The sequence below is a fragment of the Xenopus tropicalis genome, chromosome 8, assembly GCF_000004195.4.
Source record: "Xenopus tropicalis strain Nigerian chromosome 8, UCB_Xtro_10.0, whole genome shotgun sequence".
In the NCBI taxonomy this organism is placed as follows: Eukaryota; Metazoa; Chordata; class Amphibia; order Anura; family Pipidae; genus Xenopus; species Xenopus tropicalis.
In genome coordinates, this window is record NC_030684.2 from 51,839,073 (window position 1) to 51,857,999 (window position 18,927).

Here is an 18,927-nt window from a genome sequence, read left to right on the forward strand (position 1 = left end):
ATAGCAGATAACAGATAAAACACCATTGTATTCTACAGAACTTATCTGTTATCTGCTATGTAACCTGTGCCTTTTTTCCAGCTTGAATGGCTGCCCCCGTGGCTACACAGCAGCTTATTATATAAATTATAGTAGTGTTACTGTAGCAAACACACCAGTTTTACCAGTGCAGGGCAACAGTTCATTATATTTTTATTACTTTAAAGCTCTTTCATTTTTTGGTGTTACTGTTCCTTTAATGCCTTATTGGTGGATTTTGTATTTGCCTTTTTAAGCTGAGATTACTGCAAATTCGTGCGACTTTGGAAATCCAAAGTGATGCATAGGCCTTTCCATCAGCGGCTCCTATTCCTGTGGAAAGGCATTTCGGAGCGGTTAGTTGCCCATGGTAGCAGAGATCTATTGCGGGTGACTAGCTCGCCCCGTGGGCCATCAGCCTTATAAATAGAATCCTGCCTGACTAAAGATTAAGCTAGGAATGGTGCTTTATGCACATTGTGTGTCCTATATCTACTTTGAGCCCAGTTGTGGTTTTAGGCCTGCATAGCAACACCTGTCTCTACAGTCTCACATATTTCATTGTTTAGTTGCCGTTCACTGGTTCCTGAGGCACTGCACATATAGTTTGAGTAGTTGCAGATTATCTGTGCAGCCCCCAGAGCACGGAAGGTGTACAGAACGGTATGCACCTGAGAGTATATCTATCATGCATCCACCAAATCTACTTTCTGCTTTTTTCTATATTGTCCTACAGACCCCATTCATTTTTTTGAAACAAAGCTTACTGTGGGTTTAAAAGACACCAATGCAAAAGTCCGATTTGCAGAGAGGGATAGTGGTTGGGCTTGTTGATTCTAATTCTTAGGTTGGTGCACAGTATATGAGTATATATAAGTATATGTTTGCAGTTTTATGTTATTCTATGTAATTTTACATGTTATGTATAGGTCACATCTGTTATCGCTACCTCTTCTTGTGTGAATGCTGCCCCAGTTACAGTCATGGCAACTTCTGCTGTGGTCATCCCATCCACATCTACCTCTTCTGTTCTACCACAAACTCCCGTTCAGCCAATTATTGTGTCTTCACCTCCTTCAGGACGGCCAGGTAGACTAAATATTGTGTTCCATCTTTCAAGTTTCTGGTTTTTGTTCTTTTATTGTGGTTTCTATGTTGCTAACTGTCATAGTAATATAGTTTTGTAGAATTGTTGCATTGCTCCTTAAAGGAAAACTATACCTTAAAAATGAACACTTAACCAACAGTTTATATTTTGGTAGGTGACCTAAAGAAAGAAAGAATCTTGCCAAAGATATATATGTATGTCACCATTTTGTGATGAGGTGTGTGCTTTCCCCAAGATCACATGACCAGAAATAATGCAGCTTTAACTGTAACAGGAAAAAGTGTGTTGGCAAAAGACAAAGCTCTGTTCATTAATTGGCTGATGGGGCCAAGCATGTACGTGCACCTTGGTTTGTTTGTGTGCACCATGAATCCTATGATCCCAGGAGGTGGCCCTTAAGTGTTAAAAATGGGAATTTTTCTATTTAGAATTACCCAATAGCACATACTATTTATATGTAAATAGTTTATTTAGATGAAGCAGGATTTTACATATCAGCTGGTTTATGTGATATATTTTTATAGATACCTACATTGTTTGGGGGTATAGTTTTCCTTTTAAAAGCCTTAAGGTAATATGTATGCACTTAGAGGTGCAAATTGGTCAAAGCTGATTGTTCTTGTTGATTGATCTTCCACTTCTTAGCCTTTTATATGATTTCCCACACACCTGAGCTAATCCCCATTCTTACAAGTAAAGACATACATATCTGTGTTTGTGCCTACTATGGGGATGATTTATCAATGGTAGAGTTTGATTTTGACTTGAATTTGAGTTATGGATTGAAAACTCAAATGTCTGTCTGGTATTAAGTGCAAAAAAACCCCTAAACTTACAAGTTTTTACAGCTTGTAAACTTTTTAAATTCAAATAACCATTAGACATGCGAGTTTATTCGTTTTAGAAAAGCAAACTCAAATTCATAAACTCAAAAATTAATACATAAGCCCCTGTGTGTTTAATTTAAAACAAATTTTGATACAATTGTTTTTAAGGCTTTCTTTGCTAAACTGAATAATAATTTTAAATTGCAATTAGGTAAACTGGACTTTTGCATAGAATTTGCTATTGCTTCATTCCTTTATTTAGGGCAATGACACACGGAGCTACTTGTTGAGTCTACAAAATAGACAGTACAGGTATGGGACCTGTTATCCAGAATGATTGGACCTGGGGTTTTCCAGATAAATGATCTTTCTGTAATTTGGGTCTCCATACCTTAAGTCTGCTAAAAAAAAATATTTTAAACATTAAATAAACCCAATAGGACTGTTTTGTATCCAATAAGGATCAATTATAACTTAGTTGGGATCAAGTACAAGGCACTGTTTTATTATTACAGAGAAAAAGGGAATAGTTTTTAAAAATGTGAGTTATTTGCTTATAATGGAGTCTAGGGGAGATGGTCTTTCCATAATTCGGAGCTTTTTGCATAATGGGTTTCCGGATAACGGGTCCTATATCTGTATTTATAACTGTCTTGAAGTGGGTATTAGCAGAGTTAATTATCAGTATTGTCTATGGCAGGGAAATTCCTGGCGTTTTGTAGCCGCTACAAGTAGCTCAGTGTGTCATAGTTCTTAAATTTAGCAAGCACCACTAATAAACAGCTTGTGTGAATACAACCGGGGGGGGTGAACAATATTCTGATTTTAGTGGTTTTAGAGTTTTTTGAAACCACTATAAAACTCATTTTTACTCAAATCCTGAATATCTAGTCATTAAAAGATACGAACTGAAAAACCACAAACAAATTACAAAAAAAGGTACACAAGGTGTTTTAATAGCTAACATTTAGTAGCATAAATGAAATGCTGGGAATATATATATATATATATAATATATATAATTTTTTTTTTTTTTTTTTTTTTAATGGTTGTAGGAAATTCTGCAGGATTTTTTGCTTCTAGAAGTAACTTGGCACTTGTTTAAATAATTGGAGGCAGGAGGTGGTGCTCTTGTCAAGCTTTTGCTATCAACAGTACATATATTTCTGTCATTTAGCTGGGGAAAAGCAAAATATTTTGTCATATTTTGCATACAGAGCCATCTGACCAGTTCTGCAGGGCACTGTTCAAACCCAATTTATGGTTTTTATATTTTTTGAATGGCTTATTAGTTGCTTTGTCCATATTTGTGAAACAACCCCCTATGTCATGCACTGTGCATATTTATTCCAACATACCAAACTGCATTGATTCATCCCATTTTCCAGTGTTGATCATATGTGTAAAATGTTCCTCTTGTAGAAATTGTTGTTCATAATGTATAATTGCATATTGCCTCTAGTTTACGAACTGAGATGGATACTCCATTATTACATTCTAGCAGTCCCGCGGTATAACAGAATATGAATGGGTACCTTAGTTTCAGGCAGTGTTTTATGCAAGAAAGTAATGTCCCCATTAAGCTGTACTTTACATTTTGAAAGAGATATGGCATTTTAGATTACATATTTTCCAGTGTGTAAATGCTGAATTGCATGAAATTCTGCTAACTATTATGATTTAAAATTGGTATTGATAGCAAACTAGTACCAATCCATCCCTCATTTAACACTTTATTCTCTGACATTTTCATTAATGGGTTTCAGGTTTAACACTGACTGTCATGTTAATAAGTTGTAATTTCCGCATCATTAAGACACAGGTGTGCTTCTATGCCAATATGAAACCAACAAAATATGTTTTCAGTAGAGACTTTGCAGACTTGTGTTTTTGGAGTTATCTAACTCTATAACAGGGGCATATACTCCCCTCAGAATGTGGCCTTCTGAGTACTTGTTTCAAGAAAGCCATTTAGCACTACTGTAAGGTCTTTTCTATGAAGCTTCTTTGGTAAGGGTAACTAATGGGAATGGGCTGATTTATTTAGCAGAACTCCAATAGACAATAATGACAGTATTTGGTCAGTGCTGAACATGTCTGTGTACAATAATTTTAATTTTTAGAGGGTCTACTTTACTTTTTTAAGTTAGCCTAAATCAGGGTGTTATTTATTTTGTTTTGTAGCACCCACTTGTCCTGGAGAGATGGGAGATTGCACTGTCCCTCTCCCTCCACCACCACCTCCTTATTCCTGTGATCCAAGTGGCAGTGACTTACCTAGAGGTGAGAGATAAATATAATACTTAATATTAGTACTGAACCCAAGTTTATGTATGGGATGGCCACTTGCTAACTCCAGTTTGCAATTAGTAGTAGCTTTACAATTTTCAAACAAAATGGCGGCCCTTGGCCCAAAGACTATTATGTGTACTGTGTGGTCACAACTTTGCAGCAACTAATTAAGTTAAAGGGGCATAGGAGAAATCAGCTAATTGTTTCTCAGATGTTGTGACACTACATGCAAGCAACTGTTTCTATCCAATGTATTTGTGTTTATGGAAGGAGGTCACATTATCTCTGCAAAGATTGGATCCTTGGGATCATCCAGAATTATGCAATATCAGGGGCTAGAAAGGTCATGCCAGAAACCTGACAGGTACTTGGGCAGTGTGAAAGGGTCAGGGCACATTTCTACATATAAGGGTTGAAGGGGTGGGATTAAGATATTCGTCCTGGACCCATGGGCCTCTACTTTTTTCTCTGGCTCACATTTTGGAATACATCAGTGTAGCCTAGACAGGAACCCATCCTGACTTTTATCAAATTAAATTTTGTTAGTGTTCTCAAATGATGAAAAGTAGTCCCAAGGGTAATCACCCTTCTGCCATCTGACAGATAGGGCTGGCTGTGGAGGATGCCAGGAGAAAGCTACTTCCTAAATGTATAATGCCCAATGTAAAGTTTTGTAGAGGAGGAATAATGATCTGGGCCAGTTTCTCATGCTCTAGGTTTGAGTCATTTTTTCCAGTGAAAATCAGACCTTAAAGCTGCAGCATACGATGGCATTCTTTAATTCTGTATTTACTACCTGGTTGTAATAGTATAAAGAGAGCATTATTCCAATTCCAGCATGATAATTCCTTCATGTGTTTGCAAGCCAATTCTGTACAGACTTTACTGAGATGTGGGTTAAAACTTTGAGTTGCCTTCACAGAGACCTGATCTCAAGCCTCTGTGCGATAGAAGCATTTCCAGTAGAGTAGAGACTAGCACCTAAACGAGCACCTAAACTAGCACCTAGACTAGAGTTATAGCACCTAAATGAGGTAATATTTTGGGCAGGCCGATGTCTGGGTACTTCTGGTAAGTGTAGTTTATCAACATAAAGGGGTAATTCACCTGTCTATTAACTTAGATATAATAAAGACTGTATTATTGTAAGACAATTTACAACTGGTCTTTAAGGGGACCTGTCACCCAAACACAAAAAGATGTAGAATCAAAGTCCTTTCCAAATTAATCATAAAACCCAAATTCTTTTTTAGTAAATCATCCATACCTGTAATAATTGTATTTTAAAATCTGAGCTGTTAATCCTTTATTGCCTACCCCGCCCCGTAATTACAATTACTTTCACTTTTAATTTAACACTTCCTAGATGTCATCTAGATCGGGCATACAAAACATTTTGGGGTTATACAAAACTTTCCTCGATATCAGTGTCCACAAAATGGCATCTGTCTGCTTGCTGTGGTTGTAAATTCAAGAATGAAGGAAACAACATTTAAATAATTTATAAAGTGTAAGTAAAGTTTATTTTGCTTGACTAACACAATAGAAAAGGATTTAGAACTATTTCTTAGGGTGACAGGCTCCCTTTATTTTAATTATTTTTTCATGTTTTTGAACTATTTGTCTTTTGTCCTGCAGCACTCCAGTTTGGAATTTCAAGAGCTGTCTGGTTGCAAGAGTCCAGTTTTAGAGTAGTAACCTGCCAACAGTTTGGTAAAATAAAAAGTCAGAAATCTCAGATCAAAAGTAGAGTATATGAAAAGAATGATATGCAATAAAAAATAACTGTAAAACATATATCATTTAAATTTTTTTGGTAGCTGGGTTCAGTGACCCCCTACAGTCTCATAGTGTAAAGCTGGAAATGGGCAGAACAGGAAGGCCAATAATTTTAAAACCATGCAAAATAAATAACAAAGGTGGAACTTGCTTAAAATAAGGTCTATTTATAACCTACTTAGTTTATTTACTTGTGTGGTAACATCATTAGAAATTCTCTGGTCTAAAATACACGGGTCTGGTGTTGAATACTTCTTTTCTCTTCTATTTAGACACAAAGGTTTTGCAGTATTACTTTAACTTGGGATTGCAGGTAAGTAGTCCTATGTTTTCCCCACTATTAGCACTATAGCGCATAGAGTTTGAACTTCTATTGCTGTTAAAGGAGAAGGAAAGGTAAAAACTAAGTAAGCTTTAGCAGAAAGGTCTATATAAATAGAGCCATAAGCACTCACAGAAATGCTGCACTGAGTCCTCAGTGAAAAGATATGCCACATTTCTTTTCTTTTATTCTGTATACATGATCTTCTGTGGGACTTCTTGCTCTCAGAAAAATCCCTTAGGGCACGACACAAGTCTGCTCCTCTCTCCCCCTCCCATTTCTGCTGTGTAATCTGACCTTAGATCTGTTCAGGAGCAGTGTGCAGGCAGAGAGGAGAAGTCAAGCTAAAATGGCAGCTGTATTAAACAGAGGAAGCTTCTATGGCTGTTTACTCAGGTATGGTAAGGGCAAGGTCACACGAAGCGTAGATCTCAGCCCTGCGTTTTTCCATCAGGCTTACAGAAGCAGATCCGCTCTCCTACACTGCCTATGTGGCTGCACTGAAAACTACAGAATCCGCTTCAGTGCAGCCACACTGCGCTCCGCTCCCCTGCATGTGTCTGCACTGAAGCGGATTCTGTAGTTTCCAGTGCAGGCGTATGGGCAGATCTACATCTTGCCCTAAAGCAGTCTGCAGAATAAATACAGCATTCTAGCTTGCACTATTGACATATCTGTTGGCAATAAAAAGCCAAAAGGCCTTTCCTTCTCCTTTAAAACATTAGAAGCCTTCAGGCATTTCCTGGTTTATCTAGGAACTGTCTAGATTGGCAAATAGAAATTATATTGGCCTGTGTATGGCCAGCTTTAGAGAAAATTCCTTCCTCCCTACATTTAAGGCAGGGTAGCATCTACACCCAAAAAAATATTTTGGTGCAGATTTTGATGTATTTTTGGACTGGTGGTGCATTCACTGGTGTATTTGGGTGGTTTTTGAAATCTTACAAATACAGAGAATCTTTATGGGTTCGATAACACATTGGTGTAATTAATTTTTATTTATTGGATTAGTGTCTTTTACAAAATCATAAATTTTGGATGTAATGGAGCACCCAGTATTCCACAAAATTACACCGAATATTAAAATATCAGCCCATTTACCTTAACTGCAGCTTCTGGAAACAACATTTCTGTAGTGCTCAGTTGTTCAGTGCAGTAGAATCCTGTTACTGCAAGGGTTCAGTTCTGTGTGATCAAAATCTCAGCTGAATTCTACTAATTGCATATCCTTTTCACCGATTTTCTGCAGTTTGCCTTTACTCTTGTAAATTAATATTAACATGCTTGCAAAGTCTCTGGGTAGATGGGCAAGATCAGGAGTCATCAGAGTTAGAGATGTGGCTCTAAGCATTGCAGTTAGCAGGAGGCAGGGGTATATAGTGTATACTAAACGAATGCTAGATTAAGAGAAATGCATTTTAAGAAATTGTTTAAAGGCAGAGAGATTAGGAAAAAAAAAATAAAAGGTAGGATGAGAGGGTGCAGCTTTAGTGAAGTCTTGAATTTGTGTATGTAAAAAAGGTAGAGTGATGAGCTGAGGAGTACATTGCTATAGCACAACTAGTAGTTTGGTCTGTATGTGGACATGAGTTCAGTATACCTGTATAAGGTGAAGCAGACTTGTGAACTGGGTCATTGCTTTGAACTTTTTCCTGAAAGATGCAAGTGTAGAGACAGAAAAGTGCCAGAGGAACAGCAGCTGCTAATGTGTGTGGCAGCCACATTTATCCTAGACTCCATTGCTAAAACTTTCTGTTGTGGCCAGTTAATGGTAAAGTAGTACAGTCGTCCAAATGTGATATTATTAGCTAGTGTGAATCAGACTTTCAGACTATTTCTAAGCTAAAATTGTCATGAGTTATTGATTGGATATGTTGATACAGGAAGATTTAGACAGAATCAATATAACCCCAAGCAGAGCCAGAGTAAAATAAAAAGGGAATAAAAACCAGTTGACTGTGTGTTGACTGAGGATATTTTTATAATACACAAGGCAATCTTGCTAAGTTACAGTAGGGAACTGAAATATGGGTGTTACTTAGCGTAAGCCTTCAAAAATCACTAGGTAGAAAGGTTCATTCTTTTGTATATATACTGTCATCATTGTAAGTATTTCAGGTACAACAGCTTCTCATAGACACACATCACTGTGCACTCCTATCCCACCCTCTGAATGGTACCACAGACTCCTTAATCTTGCTTGACCTACAGGCCCCTCCCGCACATCAGGTTATCCTCCCTTAACCCTAGCTGCTTTCAGATACAGCAGAATTGCACAAGCATGGTTTTGGTGAGGATACAGCCACTCAAAACAAAATTCAATTCACTACAGAGATTCCGAGACCCCTCTATAACTGTGTTATGCTAACATCTGTTAAAAAAAAAAAAAAAAAAAAAAATATATATATATATATAATGTATTTTTTTTCTCCAATTAATTGGAGTGTATTTCAATGTTTTTGAGGGTATATCTTCTGATCTTGAGCTTTATCTCAGCTTGCCACTAGCTTTATAAATGAAGCATAATACAATATTAATAATATGATGCTTATTTAATCCACAGTGTTATCACCAGAGTTTTTGGCACTCCATGGTGTATGTCCAACAGATACCACCTCCAGCACCTGTAGAGACATTCCAAGGCTTTCCAGAAACTGTTCCTGTAGTTGACCAGTCTGCACCTCCAGTCTACAATGAGAGCAGACCTATTGCAGTGGAAACAGGAGGTAATAAAAGGGTACACGCTCAGAGGAAAATATAAAAAAGAATAAGACCTCAAGGGATAGAAGAAGACAGTTCTATTAGATAAGCATGATAAGAGGAGCAGGAATAGAGGAGAGGGACATAGAAAAAGAGAAGATACTATATCTTTTTAAGAAATTGTGAAGGAAAAGTAAAGATGTTTTACAGGTATGGTACCTTTTAATCCAGAATGCTCGGGACCTGGGGTTTTCCAGAGGGATCTTTCCGTATTTTGGATCTCCATACCATAAGTTTGCTAAAAAAAAATCTTTTAAACATTAATTAAACCCAATATGAGCGCTTTGTCCCCAGTAAGGGTTATTTATATATTGGTTAGGGTCAAGTACAAGGTACTGTTTTATTTGTTTGTAATTGAGTCTATGGGAGATTTGCCTTCCTGTAATTCAAAACTTTCTGGATAACGGGTTTCCAGATAATGGATCCCATACCTGTATATGTACATATTGGGTGCACTAATGTATTTAGTTGTGTGGATCTGACCCAGGGTCTCTTGGGATTCCTAGGAACTTTTAGTCTCATAATATATACACTACCGCAAGACCTTCAGTACCCCAATTTTAAATTAGAAATGCTGAAGTAACCTGAGGGGGTCATTGAGCAGGTCAGAACCACTGTAAATATATTAAATGGAGACTGATTTTCTATCCCCATATGAACAGTCTTCCAATGTTTCATTTTATTAAAAAAAAAAAATGTAAATATTGTGCAAAGAACCGAAATATATATTTTTTATTTTCCAGGTCCTTTTACAAATGTGGATCCATTGCCTTCTCTTCATGGCACAGTATATTATCCATTAGTCACTGATCCTTATAACCAGCCTCCCTTACCAGGCTTTGATTCTTGTGTACCCATTGTGCCCACTTATCACTATGTAGGACCTTGGCATCCTATTAGTCCAACATACAGCGGTTCCCCTCGTCTGCATAATGCTGTAAATGCTGGGCATATTCACCAAGTCAGCTACATAACTCCAACATCTCCAGCCCATTTTGTGCCACAGACAATTTGAGGAGGGTCTTGTGTTTTCTACGGTATGTTGCCATTTCATATATATCTAAGAATTTTTATGTCTAAATGTTTCATGGCTCTTTTTATAGCAAACTGGGTCATACATAGTAAGTTTGATTAAAAAAAAAAGGCAGGCGTCCACCAAGTTCAACCTTCTATGTGTATGTAAAACCTGCCTAACTGATCCAGAGGAAGGCAAAAAAAACTTTTCTGAAGCCTCTCCGTAACAAATTGCTTCCTAGCTCCTAGATAGCAATCAGACCAGTCCTTGGATCAACTTGTCCTATGAGCAATCTTCCATAACCCTGATTTTTCTTACTTGTTAAAAAAGCCATTTAACCCTTTCCTGAAACTATCTAATGTATCAGCCAGTAGGACTGATTCAGTGAGAGATTTCCACAACTTAACAGCTCTTTCTGTAACCTCCTTTCTTCTAATTAGAATGGATGCCCTTGTGTCTGCTGGAAGAACCTACTGGTAAATAAAGCATTAGAGAAATCATTATATGATCTCTTTATACATTTATATATAGTTATCATACCCCCCCCCCCCCCCCCAAGCACCACTTTTCCAACAACCTCAACTTGCCCATTCTTTCTTCATATCCAAGACTTTCCATACCCTTTATCAGGTTAGTTGCCCTTCTTTGGACTCTCTCTAATTCAATAATATCCCGTTTCAGCACTATAGACCACAACGTCACTGTATATTGTGGCTTTACTGGTGCTCTGTAAATTGAAAGAATGACCCTGTCCTCCCACAAATCTATGCCCCTTTTTATACAGCTCAAAACCTTAAAAGGCTTCTGAATAAACTCTTATGGAAAAAGTTGATCCATGGACTGGTCTTTTCTGGAGTCAGGAAAGGAGACAAGAAATCCTGTGTTTCTTTTGTTAGAGGATAGAGTGCAGCTTTTCTGTGAGTACTTATGGCTGTATTTACTCAGACTTACTTAGTTTTTACCTTTCCTTCTCCTTTAACGTGCATTTTTAATACTTTTTCACACATAGCTATACTAATGACTTTGACAAAGGAAATGGAAGAGGGCAATGGGAATTCGCTTTCCTGAGAACCTGTCTTTTTCACAAAACATATTTAAAGTAAAACAATACCCCTAGAATGAATAGTTAATATATTAGTTATATATCTAGAATTATTGCCGTTTTACTATGAGCCACCATTTTGTGATGAGCTGTGTTCTCCCTCAGAGATCACTGGACAGGAAATAATTCAGCTCTTACTGTAACAGGAAGAAGCACGGAAATAAAAGACAGAACTTTGTCCATTAATTGGCTGATGTGACCTAACATGAATGCTTGAATTTTTTATGTGCACCGAAAATCATATGATCCAAGTGGGCGGTCATTGGTACTTATAATGGCAGTTTTCTATTTGATTACCCAGTGGCATACACTACTACAAAAGTATATTTTTATGAAAATGGTTTGTTTAGATAAAGCAGGGTTTTACATATGATCTGTTTTATGCAATATATTTATATAGAGACCTCCATTGTTCAAGGGTATAGTTTTCCAATATTTTAAACTATTAGATATAAGATACAGATATAGAAAACTATATTGTTTGTGAACCTTTGAAAATACATGTTCCCGCAGCTTGCACTTAGATATTATGTTACTTTGCTTCACTGTGGTAAGAGATCCTGTCTGTAAATGGCAGTTATTATAATCTGAACATTTTGTTTGATATAGGGGAAAACTCCAGTGGCAAGTGAGTTATAAGATCACATTTAAGTTCACCAGTTAATTAGTAACAACAAAGCCAAGTCTGTCACTTACTTACCTTGTCACTTTTTTCTTCTCAGATCTGATTGTCATTATTTTGGTATGCTGTACTGTATATATGAGCGAGTACGTTTTATTTACACAACTTTAAAATTCAGTATCTTATTTCCTTAGGTTTGTGCTAGATTCTAAATAGCAACATTTTGGACAAACTGTTGCTGCATCCGTGTTTTCGCAAAAGGATCCAACAATGATGGAATAGAACACTCATGGTGGTGAGGTGCAGGGAAGGCAATATTAGTTTTTACTGTGAAGAATCAATACCTGGTTCTTCATTTTGGTGACTTGGATTTTCCGTTCATTTTGTGGATGTTAAGTGATGTTATGCACTTGTGAAAGGCTTTTCTACACTACCTTCTGTAGCTGCTGTCTCCATAGACTACCTCTGACTGCATCTACCTCACAACTGGCTGTCAGCATGTCAAGTGGTTGATGATATTCATCATGCCAATCTGCCATTTGTTTGCCATAATATTCATCTGTCTTCACTTATGGCCTAGTAGTTAGAAGAACAGTAAACTAAATCTTTAGCCTAAAGGAGGGTGGTGATCTTCTCTCTTTGCACTTAGTATTTTATACCTTTTTGTGTTTTAACTTGAAACAGAAATCTGTGCCAACCTATATCCAAGTCAAAACAATATCATCTAAATTTAAATTACTTGACTGTAGCCATTACACTCTATTCATAAAGCTTGACCAGAAAAAGTGAACATTGCAGTTATTGTCCATCTGATAAGAATGGTCAGTGTGCAGTCTGCACAAAAACATTTATTCCAAAATGTTGGCACAGTTTCCTTAATCTTATACATGTTTGTTCTATCTGCCGTATTTATTTTCCAATAAACAGTCAACTTTCCTTGTTTAACTGACAGTAAATTATGTGAGCATAACTTATTCTGTGCAGGTAACGTTCCCTCTTGGTTTCATTTATTAGATTGAATAGGAGCTGCCATGCTGTGTGCCCCAGCAAGGGAAAGGGTTAACTCTTCTGACCCCTCTGTTGCCACTGCCAAATGTTTGAATACCTGTCATTTGTAGAAAGCAAAATGGCAACCACTACTCGTTTATAAATAAAACACAAAGGGGAAAAATGTTTTTTGTACATGAATGTCCTTTAGATACTGTGCTTTAAATACTGTATGGCCAGATTAATACTACTTACAAGGTATTTTTTTCCCCCGTCAAAGACCTTTGACAGGTCAAGGGTCACATACTATGCAAGTAAACTATTTTTTGTCATTTGCATTGATTGGTCATAAGCTACTGTCACTTCCAAGAAGGTTCTTTAGATACTGCCTTGTTTCGAATGTGCTTGTAATCCACCAACAGCCCATGTTTTCTGGGTACGCTCCCAATAGCACCGGGGAATCATTCAGCAGGTGGGTCATTTTTTTATTTCTCTGTGCTGCTAGTTGCATCCAACAGTTCTGCTGTAAAGGCATCTGGAGATTTTGCAGTGCCGAGGCATCATGATAGATATAATTCTTTGGTCTGACATACGTTGGATCAGTTCATGGTCAATTTTAAAAAATTTTTTCATCCCCTAGCTTAAATATGCAAATAACATATTTGGTAATATGAGAAATACTTTGGCCAGTCTACTTTAACTGCAACTTTGTGACTTTCAAGCAGGGCTTGAAATTTTTTCCATAGAGTTGTGCCATAGAAGCCATCTTTTTACTTGACAATTCATAGCCATAGCTAGAACACCACATTCTTCAGAAAAAAACAATAAAAAAGGGAACAAGAGAGCAATACCATATTACATTACATCTTATCTGCTTCAGACTGGGCAACTTTCCCACTTTAATTTGTCTTAAGTTGTTTTGTGAGAAGTGTTTACATGTACTATTATTTATGTTCTTGTACAGTCATTCCTTTGTTGTACTCAGCTCTTTCATTTAGAAATATGTAAGCCATTTTTTGCACAATAGGTGATTTGAACTGGTGTTTACTTTTTCACTGGCACATAATAAAAGAAAAAGCATAAATTCAGCGTGTGTGTGTGAAATTAAATGTCTCATCGCTAGTACATTCTAAACCTGTTCCTTTAGAAAAGCAGAAAAATATTTCTTTGTTGAAACTAAATTGTTATTTTAAGAGTTTTTGGCGTGATTATTAGTAACATCTATTTCTAAAGCATCCACATATTCCGCAGCACTGTACAGGTCCAGGATCATTTAAGAAAACTATTTACATTTATAAAAATGTTTTCCTTTTTCTCCCGTAATAATAAAAAAACACTTTGTGCTTGATCTTAGGCTGATGCCACACATAGGGGCTGATTTACTAAGACACGATTTCGAATCCGAATTGGAAAAATTCCGATTGGAAACGAACATTTTGCGACTTTTACGTATTTTTTGCAATTTTTTCGGCGTCTTTACGATTTTTGCGTAAAAACGCGAGTTTTTCGGCGTCTTTACGATTTTTGCGTAAAAACGCAAGTTTTTCGGCGTCTTTACGAAAGTTGCGCAAAGTCGCGATTTTTTCGTATTTTTAACACTTGCGCGCAAAGTCGCGCCGTTTTCGTAGAGTTAAAACTTAAAAGGCGCAACGTTTCGCGCAAGTTTTAACGCTACGAAAAAATCGCGACTTTGCGCAACTTTCGTAATAGCTACGAAAAACTCGCGTTTTTACGCAAAAATCGTAAAGACGCCGAAAAAAATCGCAAAATTACCGATTATTACGAAAAAAACGCAATCGGACGCATTCGGCCCGTTCGTGGGTTAGTAAATGTGCCCCATAGTGTATGGCGTATATTTTTGGCAAACGGAAAAACATTTGCCGAAAATATCGTCATACGCTCCTACCTGTGCCTGCACCCGAATGAATGAGATATGCTCAGGTGCAGGCACATGTAGCCGCAATACGCATAAAAACACGACTATGCATTCTCTCGCATTTTTATGCATATATCGGCTACATGTGCCTGCATTCCATTCGGGGGCAGGCACAAGTAGGTGGTGTATGGCGGTATTTTCGGCAAGCGTTTTTCAGCCTAAACTAAGATATAATTAATCCATATTGGAGGCAAAACAGTCCTATGGGAATAATTAATATTTAAATGATTTTTTAGTAGGCAGGGTATGGAGATCCAAATTACCCCAGCTCCAAGCATTCTGGATAAAATGTCCCATACCTATATCATAAATGGGTTTATACATTTGAACATATGGAATTACATACAATGCAACCAATAACTGATACAAGAGGTGAAGAGGGCCCTGTCAAAAAAAAAAAAAAAAAAAAAAACCGTAAAAATTAAAGGGATTGAGACTCAATGTTTGGGAATGGGCAAGATCAGAAGCAAGCAAGGCGAGCGATGTAGCATAGGGTATTGTATATTTAGCAGCACCCTGAAACTACGCTAAACTAAATGTTTTAAGAGTCTGTTGGAAGGCAGATAGATGGAGAAGAGGAAAGAAAGTTGGACAGACCGTGGAAGTGAATTTCAGAGAGGGGTGCAGAGAAATCTTTAATGCAAGTATCTGAGATGGTAATGAGAGAAGAGTTGAGGAGCAGGTCAGTGGAGGAACCTAACAAGTGGATGGTAAGTATTTCCATGATTATGGACTAGGTGTTATGGTGGAATGGTCAATTGTTAAGAAGGTCAGCAGGATACTGGTCCGGACAGATCCTGGATTTGCTTACATGGAAAATTACCTATGTATATGAAGGGTCTGTTTGTAGTCTTGTGAATGACCAGAATTGTAGAGGATGATGTCCAAGTGACATAAGATCAAAAATGAAGAGTTCTGTATACTGGTTTATGTGAATGCAGTATGCTGAGCTGTGTGTTGTGAGGATGGGTTCAAAGTATGGTCTCAAGTCTATATGATATTATAGGCTGTAAAGTATACATGAGCCTTAATGGGTGTGTGGGCGGTTATTAGTGATGTGCGGGTTGAGAAAAGTTAGACCTGTACCCAATCCTAACCCGCCTGCTCCCAACCCACGCCCTACCGGACCCAGCTTTGGCCCTGTATTTAGAGACCTACATTACAAAAAGGGGCAGGGTGTGGCGGGCGCGTGCCTATAAATTCAGAAGCCGGAAAACGCAGACAAGCAGTGTTAGGTCGCGGGCGGCTTCTGTTTGAGCACTTCCGCTCACTCTCCATGCCCGCGACCTAACACTGATGTGCTGAGTAAACCCGTGGTTCCCGCAGGTATCAGGCTGGCCCACACATCACTTGAGGTTATATATTTTTTGAGTTGTACTATGTTCACCATTGTTCAGAAAAAGAAAAAAAAAGCTCTTGTGGTAACTTGATGCCGTTTTTAGTCTAAATGCTGATCTTACCCAAAAAAATCATTTTTGCTAGTGTATGTTCTTTAAACAGTGTCAATCTGCAGTCCTACAGTTACTGATACCCAGTCAACTGGATTGTCACTAACAGTTGTATATGCACAGCTTCCGCTTGTGAATTCATTTCATTCTGCCTTGTGGGCCTGTGCCCATGAGAGCCGATACCAATGCTGAAATATATATTAAATATATGACAATTTTTTTCTCTGCTATTGAAGCTCACTTCTGTGCATATACTGCCTTAGAAGCTGAAAATTGTTAGCCACGCACCTTCAAATTTAGCAAATTGTTTCACAGCAGTTTGCCCCATGATGAATCTCTTAATAGCCTTAATATAAATTAATGTAAAATTGCAGAGTGTGCTTATGAGCCCTTTTGCAATTTACATTATTTAGATTGCATAGTATTGGCAGTTTTTACATGCTAATAAAATGCAAATTTAGCACCCCCTGTTATTTGGCTCAGCGACAGTTGGACAGAACAGCAAATACCCCTTTCCCCCAAGCAGGGAAGTGTCTGTTTACGCTAATCTGATTGGTTCAATTTTTCAATGTGTCAGGAAAGAGAAAGCTGATCATACAAGCATTAAGAGACTCTTTGGGGAAACGGTAATTTGCTGTTCTGACCAGCCATCATTCAGGCTGAACAGCAGGGTGAGATGAGCTTACATTTCATGTTATTAACAGTATAAGAAATGTTAAGTTCATGAAATCTAAAACAAAATTAATGCAAAAGTGCTCAAAAGAGGCTGTAAGATGGTTTGCCATATGTAAAAATGTAATCTTCTGAAGCATTATGTCATTACGGAGTTAGGTAATAAAAGGCACTAAGTTTGCAACCAATCAGCTGGTAGAATGTACCAGTCATGTGTTTAAAAGTAAAAATCTTATTAGTTGCTATGGGTTACTGCTCCTGGGCAAACTTAGTGACTTTTATTACATAAGGGGATTAAAGTCAGGTATATTTAATTGACCAATCTGTTCAACATGAAATGGATAAACTGGATAGTAGTCAGCCCAATCGTCAGCCTTACCTATACAGACAGAAACCACTGCAAAAGTGATGTTTCATTATAATGCAATGTTAAGATTATAATGCATAAAGGAAATAGGGTTCTGCTGAATAATGTCAAATGTAATGACTACAATGCTACACTTTTAGCAGTTCTAGACTGAAATTGTCCTGCAGCCAACAGGTAGCTGCAATTCACAGAAAACTGTTTTGTTATACCCATTAATAATAGATTTTATTTTCTCATGATTGATACATTCAGTTTTATAATGTAATGATGACAGCCATGTTTTCTGTTCAGGTAAATGAGAAATCTGATCAGTTTTATGTATTCATAAATCTTTATTGGCAACTGTAATGTTTACATATTGTATGAAAGAATAGAAATCTTAATTTCAGTAAGCATACATTTGAAAAAAGCTTTTATTCAGTAGTTTAGTGTACAATTTAATTACAAAATACATGGAAATAAATACATTTTTTTTTCTTATTTACAAAGTTTCTCTGCAGTATAGATATCTGTCCTGTGGTACATAACCCAAAGTGCACTCTAAGTGAATTATATTTTGCGTATTTGAAATGGACATTCAGAATGTTCTGTTACCCGTGTGTGCTGGATGATCTGCAAGGCATTGCAATAGATCGCTCCCCTCTCCCGGGACAGAAAGGGTTAAGCTTTTGACGATAGACATTGCTTGGAACTTTTTTAAGTGCAGGCAAAATGCCATTTGGGTGCATATTGCTGCAAATCTCCAAAGAATAAAAAAATAAAGCAATCCATTTACACAAATGCATCTATATCTGTCCTAAGAAAAAAAAAAGTAAACCGATTATACAGATTTTCATTTACAGAGAGATAGGCCTGTGGCATTAAGCATGCTTGTTTGCAGATTTCTTATTGCGTTATACAAACTGAGGAGGGATTAAGCAAAAGGTACTTTGTAGTTGCTACTCTGCACAGTGTTTCATCGACGTACAATAAACCAACAGTCATACACAGAATCTGATTAATGGAACGCACGTTGTACACAAAGTACCAGGAGGTCACCTATTCATCTGTTATTAATGTGCAGCATGGTACGTGGCTCTTCTTATCGCTGGTTTCATAGCTTTACTGGTTAAGCTATTTAAAAGAATAGCATTCTCTTGTGGAACCTTTCCCAATGTATACATATTGGAGTCCCTTTGTTTTGGAATTAATTCAATGGTGTAAAATGGTAGTTTGAATCCCTCTGCATTTCATTAAATAAGGATTTTATGGTTTATGCCAACAAAAACTTTGGTTTAAAATGGCTATAAAAAAAAAAAACAAAATACCGCCAGTTCATTTCAATTATTTAGCTTTGTAAAAAGGCATCTTTAATGCGCACTGCTGGGATAGGCTTCCTAGGGCCCCCGTGCACAGCAATTCTATGTGAACAGTCCAAAATGTTGTAGGTTTGTGCTGGTAATAATTAAGGGCTGATAGGAATTACCCTTGGCTGCTTTCTATAAGGGCTTGGGCCCACTGCGAGATCCTCTGGCAGGGAAGTCTGACCCTGTTTGTACGCTATTATAAGGGTTTCATATTATATTTAATCATGCATAAATACAATCACAAATGCAAGTCTTGAATTTTGCACAATCCTTTGGCTTCTACTGCTAAACCTACCATGTTGATGATTTTTTTACAGCTATGGAAT

General features: G+C 37.3%; 1 protein-coding gene across 2 annotated transcripts in view; it reads left to right on the forward strand.

Moving 5' to 3' along the window:
• Window positions 1-13,916, forward strand: part of alg13 (ALG13 UDP-N-acetylglucosaminyltransferase subunit) — a 55,777-nt gene extending 41,861 nt beyond the window's left edge. For both annotated transcript variants that reach the window (XM_004916844.4, XM_002938789.5), the window contains exons 21-26: window positions 948-1,107; window positions 4,138-4,236; window positions 6,297-6,337; window positions 8,910-9,072; window positions 9,850-10,143; window positions 12,040-13,916. In XM_004916844.4, the coding sequence (XP_004916901.1) occupies window positions 948-1,107; window positions 4,138-4,236; window positions 6,297-6,337; window positions 8,910-9,072; window positions 9,850-10,121 (735 nt within the window). In that variant the 3' untranslated portion in view covers window positions 10,122-10,143; window positions 12,040-13,916. The remainder of the gene's footprint in view (window positions 1-947; window positions 1,108-4,137; window positions 4,237-6,296; window positions 6,338-8,909; window positions 9,073-9,849; window positions 10,144-12,039) is intronic.
• Window positions 13,917-18,927: the final 5,011 nt, after the last annotated feature.